Source organism: Argopecten irradians, chromosome 2 (assembly GCF_041381155.1).
Source record: "Argopecten irradians isolate NY chromosome 2, Ai_NY, whole genome shotgun sequence".
Taxonomy (NCBI): domain Eukaryota; kingdom Metazoa; phylum Mollusca; class Bivalvia; order Pectinida; family Pectinidae; genus Argopecten; species Argopecten irradians.
The window spans coordinates 54,213,322-54,227,739 of NC_091135.1; the positions used below are offsets into that span (position 1 = coordinate 54,213,322).

Here is a 14,418-nt window from a genome sequence, read left to right on the forward strand (position 1 = left end):
ATCCTAAACTCAAGTAACAGAAATTACAGTAACAATGGCAATTTTAAACAACTCTGCTTCAAAATCAGACAGTAAAACATCCGATCTGATATCAAAGGAGATGCTTACTCTCCTGAAATACCTGGTCCAACTTTCCAAGTGCATATTCACCATAATGAAATCAGTTTGAAGTTAATGCTACTTTTATTATGATGGCCTTTCGGCTATTTATTTTTGTTTCATTGATTTTGAGTTTGATTAACTATTTTATTATATTGAGATATTTACAAACAAGTACTCACAGCTATCGAGATCGTCAGCCAGAACTCGGATGATTGCCTTACTGCTGTCAGGAGGCTGTTCTTGGACCTCCTTCTCATAAAGTGTCTGCTGGAACCTTGGTGTGTTGTCGTTCTTGTCTCCAATAACAACCAGCACCTGAGCCGTGGCTGGGAAATAAGGTAAAACATATCAGCCTACTGAAGCCATAAGGATATGGAACTCCATGTGATAAACAGACCAGCTACATTGTTAATGTGACAACCCTTTATCAAGATTTATCAACAAAAGGTTAAAAGGATCATTCAACTGTTATGGTATCTAAATTGCAGAAAAAAAATCAAGTTTTTTCCAACTCACTAGTAGAACTTCTTGAAAAGCAAATATCTTAAGCAGATATAGATTTTAAAATCGCTCTAAAAAGTAAAACATTTCATCAAAGTAAGTCTGTATCCCATCAGAATAACTGAGTTAGAATTGTTACAAATTTGTAAACAGGATGAAGACAAAGCAGGATGTTTACAGTAACAAGCTACCTACCACTGTTAGGGCTATTAGGAGGCTCGTGATCCCGAACATCAGACGGCTTCCCATCCACCGCCTTTATATCGATGTAGTAGAGGTTATCAAGCTCTCGATCAAACGTAAAGTTGGTGGTAATTAAACCAGTAACAGGGTTGATGTCAAACAGTCGATGGACACCGTAACGGTCCTCTATGATGCTGTACCGTACCTGTTGGCAGAATTATTAGGTTTTCATTGGAACAATTTTATTATAGTATTGGCTAGTTTTACATCAACAAATTTTATATTCATTCATAGGTGACAAATCTGTTAAAAGAATTTTTCCTGACTTAAATAATTTTGATTAAGTTTTGTTTTATTTGCTTTTTTATATTTCCAGTTCTGTCACTGAACATCTGAAGTACATAAAGGTAAAGTATTGCATTGACTAGATATCCAAAATTCTGTCGGAAACATTTTAATTTCAATACTGAATGGTATATGAGCTAACTCCGTCTTTGGTTATCTATTTACTTTCCATAAACCAAGGAATGTTCAGTGCAATTACCTCATTGTTCGGGGGATCGTGATCAGCATCCACAGCTTTCACTGTGATGACAGTCTGACCAACGGGTTCGTTTTCAGGGACACTCCCTCTGTAGGTGTTACTCATCGTCGGGTCGAGACCTTCAAATCGTGGCGGCTGATTATTCATGTCTTTTACTTTCACTGTCACACGCATTTCATTGGACGCTGGATTTAACCCCTTATTCTGTATAAGAAAATGAAATATTGTCCGTCAGTAAACACAACATGGCATGTTACATCATTACAGTTGATCAAACATACAGTTCATCTCTAACAACAGTTTGATGGAAGAATGCTAGTTCCACATTATATACTTTTGACTTTCAGACATTTCTAAGATACATTTGCAAATAAAAAGGATGACAAAAATTCAGAAGCCATTAAGTACCCTTGATTGTAATTAGCTAGACGTTATATTGCAAGATAGACAAAATAACATTTAAATGTTTGCAGCTCAGTAGTTCCTGAGTTTAAACATTTGCACTAATTCAAAACAGAAATCGACAGGATACAGTCCCATTGATATTCTCACCGTGACACGAAGACGGACAGTGTACATGTTCTTATGGTTGTAGTCCAGATTTCCTCGCAGTTTCAGCTTCACCAGGTTAGATGATGTTGAAATTCGGAACATGTCATCAAATTGTGACTGTGACCCATCAGACTTGATGAGAGCGAAGCTTACACCCTGGAACTGTGGGTCTAGGATATTGGAACTGGCAGTGAATCTACCAATAGTATGGCCAGACGGAACAGTTTCCTCTACCACGTATACCATCCCATCATAGCTTTCGTCCCAGGTGGGTACCTCACCCTGAGAAGCGGCCAGCGTGATGGTCACTCGTACCGTGGAGTTCAGTGGCGGGTTACCTTTGTCCTTCGCCATCACAATAATACTGGTCTGATTCGTGGTGTAGGGTACCTATGGAATTAACAATAATATCATAATGCTGTGATATTCTCATGACAAAAAGTCGGTGGGATTTTAAATCTTATAGAATACAACTAAGTAGCCTGAAAATTAAGAAAGTAAATTTGCATTCGTTTTTAATCTTGATATAGTTTTATCAGTATATATTGCATATAGCAGCCTTTGACTACATAAAAAAATGCTTTCTTTACAAATGTTCTCCATATAATTATTTCTTAATACTAAAAGAAAATTTGAAATTTCATCATAGAAATGTGTTGTAAAAGACAAGATTGAAATCTTAGACCAAGAAAAAAATCTTACATCAATGAGACTCCTGTCCAAATAGATAGATCCTGTGTCTTCCTCAATCCTGAAGTAATTTCCTGGGTTGGACTCCAGAAGGTACGTCACTTCCGCGTTCTGTCCCATGTCACGGTCCGTCGCTAATACACCAGTGACACGCTTATTGACCTCGAATGTGCGTGTGATCTGCTTGGAGTAGGAAAGAGAATCAAACATCGGCCGATTGTCATTACGGTCGTCAATGTGGACCCAGAAGGTACACAGACTGTTGAGCTGCTGAGGCTGGCCTTTGTCCTCAGCTTTAATGGTGATTGGGTAGCCACGGGATCCCTGCTCCGACTCACGGTCAAACATGATGTTAGTGACCACTGTACCATTGTCTGGGTCAACATCAAAGTTCTTGGTCTGATAGGCAGGAGTGACCACAGAGTAAGTGATCTGACCATTTGGACCGCGGTCATTGTCTTCAGCTCTCACCTACACAACACAGATAAAGAAATAGTGACTAAATGTAAAAGTGATCATTCTCTAATGGTCATTATTCTCCTGGGAAATTTATTTTGAAAGTATGTGATGTTTCCCACTCCTGAGTAAAAAAGAAAGTGATCTTCATGATAATTCTTCCATTCACAATTCCCTACCCCTACATTTTACATGTAAAATCATTCGTAACAGAAAACCTGCGCCTGTTAACTACAAACCTTGTCCTAACCCCTGGAGATCACATTTACCTGTTCAACCCTTGTCCCTATCCCTGTGGATGAAATTTACTTGTTCAACCCTTGTCCTCCACCCCTGAAGATAACATTTACCTGAACAACTTTGGTGCCTATGGGTTCGTTCTCCATCACATTGGGTTGGTAGTTACAGGAAGGAAAGCCTGGATTGTTATTGTTGATGTCTTTAATCTCCACGATCAGAACGGCATCCTGCCGCTGTGTCACATGACCCTCACAACACGATCCATCATCATATGCTGTTATATTCAGCACGTACCTGGGTATAGCTGGAGGGATGGAGTTGGACAGCTGGATGACTCCAGATTTGGGGTCGATTATAAAAGGACCATTTGGGGCCTTTGTTAGTCGTTCTGTGTAGATGAAATATCATGAGGTTAAAAAATATTTCAATGTAATATTCAGTACTGTTTTACAAATAATTCTATTTCTACCCAAACTTCCAATTGATTCAACCCATTCATACCTGGAAATTTATAATGAATTGTTCAAACCTTTGAATTTGAAGAAATGAGTTTAAAGGGGTGAATATGTTAAAGTGACGTTACACAAAATGTACAACAAATACTTCATTGGTACTTTGCTGATTTTGGTCAAAATTTGAACAGTTAAATGGTGAAGACGACATATTATCAATGGTAAATATTATCATCAAAGTCTGGATTTTATTACTAAAATAGTAAAGTTTTACATCTTTAAGTAATGTCAACGGTAGTAAATTTAACCAATGTATGCTGCTCTCTGTACATGAGTTATAAAAACAACTAAAATAATTGTAATAATCTGTACCATACATAAATGCCAATAAAACAAAAGATTTGCTTTGTAATCATATCATATTAAAACACTAGTTGATACCTGTGAAGTAATATTCAACATTATCGCCGTCAGGGTCCACTGCCTGGACCATCGTCACGTAATTATTGGCCGTCAGATCCTCTCTGATACTGGCGTTGATTTCATCTAAACCCGTACCAAACTTAGGCTTTTCATCATTGATGTTTGTGACATAAATAACAACGCTGGCCCATCCTTTTTTCGGGATAGCTCCATGATCTGTGGCTGTGACATTGAACTTGTAGAGGCGATCAGGATGGAAGTCGTAATCCAGCCTCCTAGTCACAAACAAAAGTGATTTGATAATATTCTAATGACAGAATATATTTTATTTATTTTTTAACTGTTTAATGTCCTATCAACCGATTTAATGACAGCTTTTTGAGCATACTATTGTGTTAAGACAGGTGGGTATGTGTATTTCAGAAAGGCTATGCAGTCACACCTGCCTTAGTGATCACATCTGTATAAAGACCACCTGCTCAAATACAATAAGTCCATTTTTGTCACACAATTTGACCTGTGTATAATGACTACTTGGCTATTGTGCCTTGGGTGGTCTTTATAGACAGGTTTGACTGTGTATACTTATTTGCCACTTTTTGACAGCTTGAACTGACACTGTTAAAGACATTCACCAGATTATCACCGGAGAGTTACAAATTACTAGTGTTATTGTATACCGTATTCGCCATAATTAGCGCCCAGGGCAGTTAAATAATTTTAACAAAAGGGGGCACTTATTAATGAACCAAAATGTAATTTGTGGGAAAAAATCAGCCATATTTTAAATCTTTCTGTACTAATGGTACATTAATCTGTTACACTAAACATACATACCAGAGTAGGCCTTTTATACTTTGAGACGCATTATCATGTCGTGATTCACATGTAAAGACTCGCAAGTCATGTATACGGCATACAATGCTGATGTTAGAGGCAACATATTGTAAAACATTGTTAAATCCATGGGATGGGGGTGTTTATACAACTTTAACTCTTCTCCAGAAAAGGGGAGGGGCCCTAATTACGGCAAATATGGTGTTATATTTTACTTTAAACACAACAAGCAGAGTTTTATCTTAAGTAGAAATTGGAATAAAACTTGAAACTGCAGATGAATATAGATTGACCGGCATTTTCAACACCTTTAAACATTAGTAGGGCAGAGATACTTAAATATGTAGCATAAAATCTCGGCAGATTTTCAGAATGTGTTTGATAAGATGAATCACTGTTTAAATATTAATATTTTTCTCGAAGATACATTTTGTGGAGACTGCCAAGTCCTCACTGAGTCATGTTTGATTGAATGGATGTATCGTATTGCAATGTCTAATGGATGGGGTCAAACACAAACTATGTGGGGTGTCTATTTCATCATCCATTACAACACCTTAATCAAAATAGAGAATTTAGCAAGTAAAGTGGAGATGGAATTCAGAGGAGGACATAGATAAGATGAATTACACCAGAGTTAATATAAATCACTTTTCTCTAACTGAAATCTTGACATCAAGTGATGATGAAATGTTGAATCTGATAACAGGAACAACACTAGTGGACATCACATGTAATGGTGAGACTGACCGGTCCAGTTACTTACTTAGCCACCTTGAGATCCCCAATGTAGTTATCCGAGACTGGATCATAGCGAGTGACCACGTAGAAATGGTCATTGGTCACTTCGTACGTCAGCTCTGCATTTTCCCCAGAATCCCGATCAGTTGCAATCACTAAAAAAATTAAAACCACAATTAATTCAAAGACATTACCTGCTGTTAAATCCTATTTCAATTTATCATTGTAATAAAATTTTATTGAAAATGAAATTGAATTTTAAATTGATCTTTAAAAAGCAATCATGCTTTTATCATAAATAAGAAAATGGTTGCTATAAGAAGCAACCTTGCAATTCCTCCAAGACATTTTATGAAAAGATTGATCAAAACTATTCATAATAATTAAGCAGCTAAAGCACGAATTTGTCCAAATACCTAAAACTTGCAGCATTATAAACAGACAAAATAAAATGTTTAATGAACCATATGGTTCTACCTACTGAAGAAGTAAACTGTTGTATACTAATGCTGACTTACCAGAGAACAGTGTGGCGTTGATAGGTGTTCCTTCACTGGTACTGTTGGTATACGTAGATAACCCAAACACAGGCGAGTTGTCGTTAGAATCCTCTAGGTTCACAATCAGCTGTTCAAACCATACAAAGTTGTCATTTATTTGGGTTGGATCAATATACTGTGTCGTGATTTACATTTATCATTTTTTTGTATTTGCTTTTTTATACTTTTGAAGAATTTTCTACTATCACATCATCCATACTGGTATATAAATGATTATAAAATTGTTATTTATGAGGAAAATGATATACTGATATTGTATCCATTTATAAGAGCTATACTTTCAAACTAACTTGCAGCTCAGTAGCTTTGTTCTACTATATATATCTTGTAACCTACAGAAATCAATTATTCCCCTCAGCGACTATAAGGGGAGATAACAGACAAGGGGAGTAACTCCAGCCTACCTGTGTTGAGCTTGTAAGACCAGTAGATTCCTCTGTGCCGTTGAGTGTCAGTGTAAACTGTTTCCATGACGACGCCTCATAGTCCATGCTCTGTAATGTCTCAACTTCCCCAACTTCATTAATAGCAAACAATGACGATGGTTGATTGCGTTCATCGTACAAATGGAAGCGTACTGAATGGTCCCCTTGCTGTGACTGAAATGGCTTGGCTTGAATTTTCAGATTGACTCTCTCCGCAGTCTGGAGCCTATGATATTGAATAAAATTCATTATAAATAGTTCATTTGCAGCCAAGTAAATCTTAAAACAACTTTTCTAACCAATCAGAGTGACATTTATAAGTTGTTTGTGGTTATGAGGATGAAGGTCTATAAAATCACTAGTGAAGCTAACCTCTTTATCTTGAACTCATGAATCAATACACAGAGCACAATTAAAATATCATATAAGTAAAAAATCTTTACATTTGCATTAAGTCGATAAATAGATGGATATGTTGTCCAAATAACCTATTTCACATTACCATATTAGATGGTTAATATAAATGATTTATCAGTTCAAGACAATAAAGTCAGTCACCTAACGAGAAGAATTTGTTAAACTGTGGTACTGTACTAACTCTAATAGCAATAGGCTTGTCTGTTTCTACATCTTATCTACAATAGGCTCCCAGGATTCAAGAACACTACATTTTAATCAGTTACATGTTTTATCGTGTGATTTTCTGTTAAACTTTCTTAATCACGCTGAGGTCTCATTCCAGGAGAATTGAATATCAACCAGTATTGCACCAAGATTGACTTTGGCTTCACAGGATTAGCCGTAAATGTTTTTACTTCGTGTTTTAAAATAAACAAGGCTTTATGTCAGGATCAATACAGTACCAAATTTACTCACAAAAACATCCCCATCTCTCTTTCTCATATAATAATGAAATTTTACAGAGAGATAAGGGCTGAATTTGAGGATAAAAATGACATTTGAAAGCAGTGTATACAGAATAAAACTTTTTTGCTCCTACTAGGCACACATTAACCTTAGAGTATCAGTAACTAAAGGCGAGAATGACATTAACAATCTAAACAGTAAAGCACTATTAACATTTTTAGTTAAAGCTACAATTCATAGTTTGTACTTGTTCGCTAAAAATTTACACTAATGTCTACATCTGAAACCATTATAAGTCGCTATCAAGATGTCAAAACTTTCTAAATGTTAGATCATGCTGAATTTGAAAAGTTGTAAAAGTTATCAAAGAAAAAAAATATTGATAGAAAAAAGGCACTACATTTAATCTACAATCAAATAAAAAAAAAGTTAAAAAAAAAATAAAAAAATAATAACAATCTTCTTTTATTTTTCTGACAATTTTTCAAAACTTTGGAAATGCGGCCATCTATACCAAGGGTAATGACTGTGCCACATCTGTGAGTTAAGGAAGATGTTTGGATTTTAGTGAATTCAACTGTTTTATGACCACAGACTAAAAAGACCACAGCACTCTTCACTTATGAAGAGTACAGAAGATGGTCAATTAGACTGTTTCTGGACATGTTCCTAAAGCTCTTGTGTAAGTCAATGTCAAGTTGTGTAAATAATTAAAGCTGCAATCTCCTGTTGACAGTTCAGACATTTCTAAAGATGTTTGAATAAATTTAGCTATAAAATGTATTTATTAAATGTGTGCGTGTTTTTTTGTGTTTTTTTTTTGTGTTTTTCATAAACCATAGAGACTTCAGTTCAGTGAGGACTGGAGGATTTGAAAGTCATAAAGTTTATTAAGGTGCTGACAAATCTTCAAACCTTGAAGAGTTTTGGTATTTTCAAATAACAGTTTTAGTCCTTTTGACTCTGCTGTGTGGTTCCTTCGATCAACCTTTGACAATGGACAGTTTCTGAATATGAATTGTTCAGAGACATGGAGTACAGCATTAACAGAAGATCCCTTGAGACTAGAGACTACCAGTATATGGTGACCTTCTCCTGTACAGATGTAAATATCTCCTATCCACTAATCCTGCTATTTGTTTTGTTAAGGAATATTTTGTTCTACTGTAGTTAAGGAGAGTGAAGGACAGACTGAGCTGTCATACACTGTTTGTATGAATAGACAATGCTACCCTACAAATGTCAACTCATGCACATGTACCAGCCATGTAAAATTCCCTCACCAGTACATGTACCAGCCATGTAAAATTCCCTCACCCTATGCTTTAGTTTTATAGAAACAAGAAAACTTATGTTATGAAAAAGGTTAAACATTTGGGAGAAAAAAAACATTAAAAAGTAAAAATAAAGTTTGTAAAATGGTAACACAACAATCATTAATTTTAGAGAACACTTTGAAGATTTTAATAACACAACAATTCACAATTGCTACATAACATTTAAATTTATAACGTTAATGTTGAATATTGACGTGCCATGATACAAGAGGCCAAAGGGCCTGTATCATTCATATTGCACCATGCTATCAGCCTTTCTGGCCTAGCTGGAAGGTGAAAAACAATAGTTTGACATCAGTAACTTTCTTGATTACACCATTTTCCCTTTCTATGATCACCGTAAAGGCCATGTTGATACTTCAAATATACACCCAATGAAAATTGCATACGTAGTTATCATATATACATATATACTCCTCCATAGATGAATGTGAAAATTGACAGGATTGTTTGTTTTACAAAAAATCCATTAGACTACTTCAGTCTAAGCTCCAGTTCAATATCATAATTATCCGTACTGTGTAAATTTGAAGCAGTAGAATTTTACTCAAAAATTTGTGTTTAGAAGTGGCTGCAATAATTACAATTAAAGCTTTTAGAAATGTCAAAGGAATTAAAGTGGCATTATCAAATAGCAAAATGTGCAAAAGATTTTTGTTTTCATGCAAAAAAATTTCTCAGAAGATAGAATAAATGTCCTTAAAATCCCACACATGCTTCCATATTGCCATGCACAATATTCAAATTTTTAAAAGTATTATTGTGCATTTACATACCAAACACTTCCCCGCCTCAAAACGGAAAATTCATTAAATCATAAGCTCAACCATTAAGACTTATGCGAATTGGTAGAATACAGAAAATATCAAAAGCATAATTCAGATCAACATTAAAAGAAGAAAAATCCAAAGACATCTGAAAATGGACGCAAAGAGACCATTAAGAAATAAACACTTTCCTTAAGTAATCTGTGACCTTATTCAACTGGATTTTTTCTGCTGATGAATGATATTATTATAAAAGAAATATCTGTAAAATTTGTATGGAACATATGTCTTATATTGTTATAAGATCCTATTTGGTGTATATATATTAAAATACAAGAATCTATAAATTGGAAACAGTGATCTCTACATTTAGATACAAAAAGAACAGCAGTAATTTGGAACCTGATACACTAATTATTTTGATTACTAAGTAAAATAAGGGGACAGACTTCATTCAGCATCCATACAGAATAAGCATATACAGCTATAATTATTTTATGACTGTTGAGCAAGTCAAATACATTTTTCATCCTTAAAAGCCATTTGACTCAAATAAGGGACACAACTCTGATGATTATTGATAGGGGACATAACTGTAACCTAATTCCTTGCCAGATATTATTGTAACTCATTCCCAAGCATCCACACCAAAAGCATATATCTGATGAGGATAAAAACTTCAAACTAACATAAATCAACAAGAAATCAAACCAAATCTATAGAATTCAAATTTCAGAAGGAGAGAAAGAGAAAATTCAATTTCAGCTTAACAAAGACGACAAGAAAGACAGAAGATAATTTTCAGCCTGTAAATTTCAAACATCAATAAAAAGCCACATCAAAATTAGTTAAGTAGAACCATCAATCAATGTTAGATTATTTTCTTTAATCTAAAAACTGTTATACATCAGACACATATCATACTAAATATTCTTTAAATAAGAATACAGATTTGTTTTCAATATGATATTTTTTTTTATGTAAGGCTGATTTAAGTGACTCACTTGTATCCGGCTTGGTTGTTTTCAGACACATAGGCAATGTAAGGATTTTCGAAGAACTGTGGAGAACGATTTCCTACAAGGACCTGGACAATCTCGAAGTCCGACTTCTGAGTGACATCAAGGGCCGACATGTCCCGAGCAGAAACGACCAGTTCATACACACGGCCCCGCTCAAACTGACCATTCCCACTGACCGTGGTGATGATTCGACCAACGTTAGTGCCATTAACATTGACATTCTGGATAGCAAATTTCCTCTCACCAGCTGTAGATATATCAACATATAAGTTCATTATTCCTTCATCGACATTCACTATGAGATGGTCAACACCGATTCATATGTAAATTTAAAACCGTCACATAATACAAATATTACTTATTGAAGTTAGAATTTATTAGCCTAAAATGGAACTGTCGCTAGGGACAACATATTTGACATGGAAACACAAATATTAATATATTTAAGCATTAAACTATTTCTTTCTATGGCACTATGAGATGATTGTCTGCAAAGCTCTGGCATCTATATAGACCATAGATACCATAGGAAGATAGTTTAATGCTTATAATTACATTATCAATTCGTTTTAGGGTCTCTGAATTTTGTTTAAACTAGACCAGGAAAACCGTTTATCAACGATGATTTAATCTACAAGATGGAACAGCCATTTTAACTGTGATCAATTGATGTCATTTTGGGTGTCAGTTATACTGTCATATACATCACTTTGCCTTGGTTAGTTTATATACCTAGTAGAAGTGACAAGTAAATGTAGAATATATCCAAATAGACGTTGTGGAGCTAGTGCCATAGACCTCTATCTAAATTATAGCATGACCCAGATAGGTCCTAGATTTGTATCATGAAACTATCAATAAATCATAGAACCCGTACTCCCCAGAAACTCCTGGGTCTGGTCTCCAGCTACTTTCTCAAAACAAGATAACATTTTGTTTATCAAATGCTATGATTCAATTGATCATGAGTTTTAAGTAAAATAAGGGGACAGACTTCATTCAGCATCCATACAGAATAAGCATAGATTCTGATTTTGACTGTTGAGCAAGTCAAATACATTTTTCATCCTTAAAAGCCATTTGACTCAAATAAGGGACACAACTCTGATGATTATTGATAGGGGACATAACTGTAACCTAATTCCTTGCCAGATATTATTGTAACTCATTCCCAAGCATCCACACCAAAAGCATATATCTGATGAGGATAAAAACTTCAAACTAACATAAATCAACAAGAAATCAAACCAAATCTATAGAATTCAAATTTCAGAAGGAGAGAAAGAGAAAATTCAATTTCAGCTTAACAAAGACGACAAGAAAGACAGAAGATAATTTTCAGCCTGTAAATTTCAAAACATCAATAAAAAGCCACATCAAAATTAGTTAAGTAGAACCATCAATCAATGTTAGATTATTTTCTTTAATCTAAAAACTGTTATACATCAGACACATATCATACTAAATATTCTTTAAATAAGAATACTGATTTGTTTTCAACATGATATTTTTTTTTATGTAAGGCTGATTTAAGTGACTCACTTGTATCCGGCTTGGTTGTTTTCAGACACATAGGCAATGTAAGGATTTTCGAAGAACTGTGGAGAACGATTTCCTACAAGGACCTGGACAATCTCGAAGTCCGACTTCTGAGTGACATCAAGGGCCGACATGTCCCGAGCAGAAACGACCAGTTCATACACACGGCCCCGCTCAAACTGACCATTCCCACTGACCGTGGTGATGATTCGACCAACGTTAGTGCCATTAACATTGACATTCTGGATAGCAAATTTCCTCTCACCAGCTGTAGATATATCAACATATAAGTTCATTATTCCTTCATCGACATTCACTATGAGATGGTCAACACCGATTCATATGTAAATTTAAAACCGTCACATAATACAAATATTACTTATTGAAGTTAGAATTTATTAGCCTAAAATGGAACTGTCGCTATAAGGGACAACATATTTAACATGGAAACACAAATATTAATATATTTAAGCATTAAACTATTTCTTTCTATGGCACTATGAGATGATTGTCTGCAAAGCTCTGGCATCTATATAGACCATAGATACCATAGGAAGATAGTTTAATGCTTATATTTACATTATCAATTCATTTTAGGGTCTCTGCATTTTGTTTAAGCTAGACCAGGAAAACCGTTTATCAACGATGATTTAATCTACAAGATGGAACAGCCATTTTAACTGTGATCAATTGATGTCATTTTGGGTGTCAGTTATACTGTCATATACATCACTTTGCCTTGGTTAGTTTATATACCTAGTAGAAGTGACAAGTAAATGTAGAATATATCCAAATAGACGTTGTGGAGCTAGTGCCATAGACCTCTATCTAAATTATAGCATGACCCAGATAGGTCCTAGATTTGTATCATGAAACTATCAATAAATCATAGAACCCGTACTCCCCAGAAACTCCTGGGTCTGGTCTCCAGCTACTTTCTCAAAACAAGTAACATTTTGTTTATCAAATGCTATGATTCAATTGATCATGAGTTTTTATTCTGATTTTGTCATTTACCTAATGATAATCAATACATGTATCTGAAGTAGACGATGGACAGACATAGGCTGACTACTTGTTATTGTACTCTAAGGTTTCAACCAGCTCCTATTTTGTATGCTATCAATACCTATAGGGCAGACCTCAACAAATTAAAATACAGCAAGTACAGTCACGTAACAATGTTCAAAGTTATACCAATAATTACTTCATCATTATAAATATTAATACAGGATAAAAAACATTTTATACATGTACCATTACGCTTATTAGAAAAAGATATTCCATATCATGCACTAACAAGAGGCCCAGAGGGCCTGTATCGCTCACCTGGTTTATAATGCCTAGGAATGTTCTGAATACAAGTTCATTGTTTCTTTTTTGAAGGAATTTGAATATTTACCTCTAATTCCCCTATTGGGCCCCACTCTTTCTGCTCAAGGGTGTCAAAGCCAAAATTTATACAAATTCTGTTAACCCCAAGGATATTTCTGGGCCAAATTTGGTTAAAATCCATGCAGAACTATATGGCTATTAGCGATTTATCGGATTTACCTCTATTTCCCCTATTGGCCCGCCCCTCCTGCCCCCAGGGGGTCAGAGCCAAAATTTATACAATTTTCTGTTCTCCTTAGCCCAAGGATGCATTTCTAGCCAAATTTGGTTACAATCCATGCAGAACTCTTGGACAAGTAGTGATTTATAGGATTTACCTCTATTTCCCCTATTGGGCCCCATCCCTCTTGCCCCCAGGGGATCAGAGCCAAAATTTATACAAGTTCTGTTTCCCTTCCCCCAAGGATGTTTCTGGTCAAATTTGGTTACAATCCATGCAGAACTCTAGGATAAGTAGCGATTTATAAGATTACCTCTATTTCCCCTATTGGGCCCCGCCCCTCCTGCCCCTGGGGGAGTCAGAGCAAAAATTTATACAAGTTCTGTTCCCCTTCCCCCAAGGATGTTTCTGGCCAAATTTGGTTACAATTCATGCGGAACTCTAGGACAAGTAGCGATTTATAGAATTTACCTCTATTTCCCCTATTGGGCCCCGCCCCTCCTGCCCCCAGGGGGTCAGAACCAAAATTTATACAAGTTCTGTTCCCCTTCCCCTAAGGATGTTTGTGGCCAAATTTGGTTACAATCCATGCAGAACTGTAGGACAAGTAGCGATTCATAGGATT

General features: G+C 35.4%; 1 protein-coding gene across 1 annotated transcript in view; it reads right to left on the reverse strand.

The window, feature by feature from the left end:
• The window catches only part of LOC138315964 (neural-cadherin-like), a 77,068-nt gene that overhangs the window by 21,019 nt on the left and 41,631 nt on the right, over window positions 1-14,418 (reverse strand). Inside the window, exons 3-13 of the mRNA XM_069257389.1 lie at window positions 12,242-12,506; window positions 6,686-6,932; window positions 6,240-6,348; window positions 5,747-5,876; window positions 4,162-4,418; window positions 3,379-3,656; window positions 2,585-3,043; window positions 1,883-2,272; window positions 1,331-1,534; window positions 799-991; window positions 282-428 (exon numbers count right to left, since the gene is read on the reverse strand). Of these exons, the coding sequence (XP_069113490.1) occupies window positions 282-428; window positions 799-991; window positions 1,331-1,534; window positions 1,883-2,272; window positions 2,585-3,043; window positions 3,379-3,656; window positions 4,162-4,418; window positions 5,747-5,876; window positions 6,240-6,348; window positions 6,686-6,932; window positions 12,242-12,506 (2,679 nt within the window). The remainder of the gene's footprint in view (window positions 1-281; window positions 429-798; window positions 992-1,330; window positions 1,535-1,882; window positions 2,273-2,584; window positions 3,044-3,378; window positions 3,657-4,161; window positions 4,419-5,746; window positions 5,877-6,239; window positions 6,349-6,685; window positions 6,933-12,241; window positions 12,507-14,418) is intronic.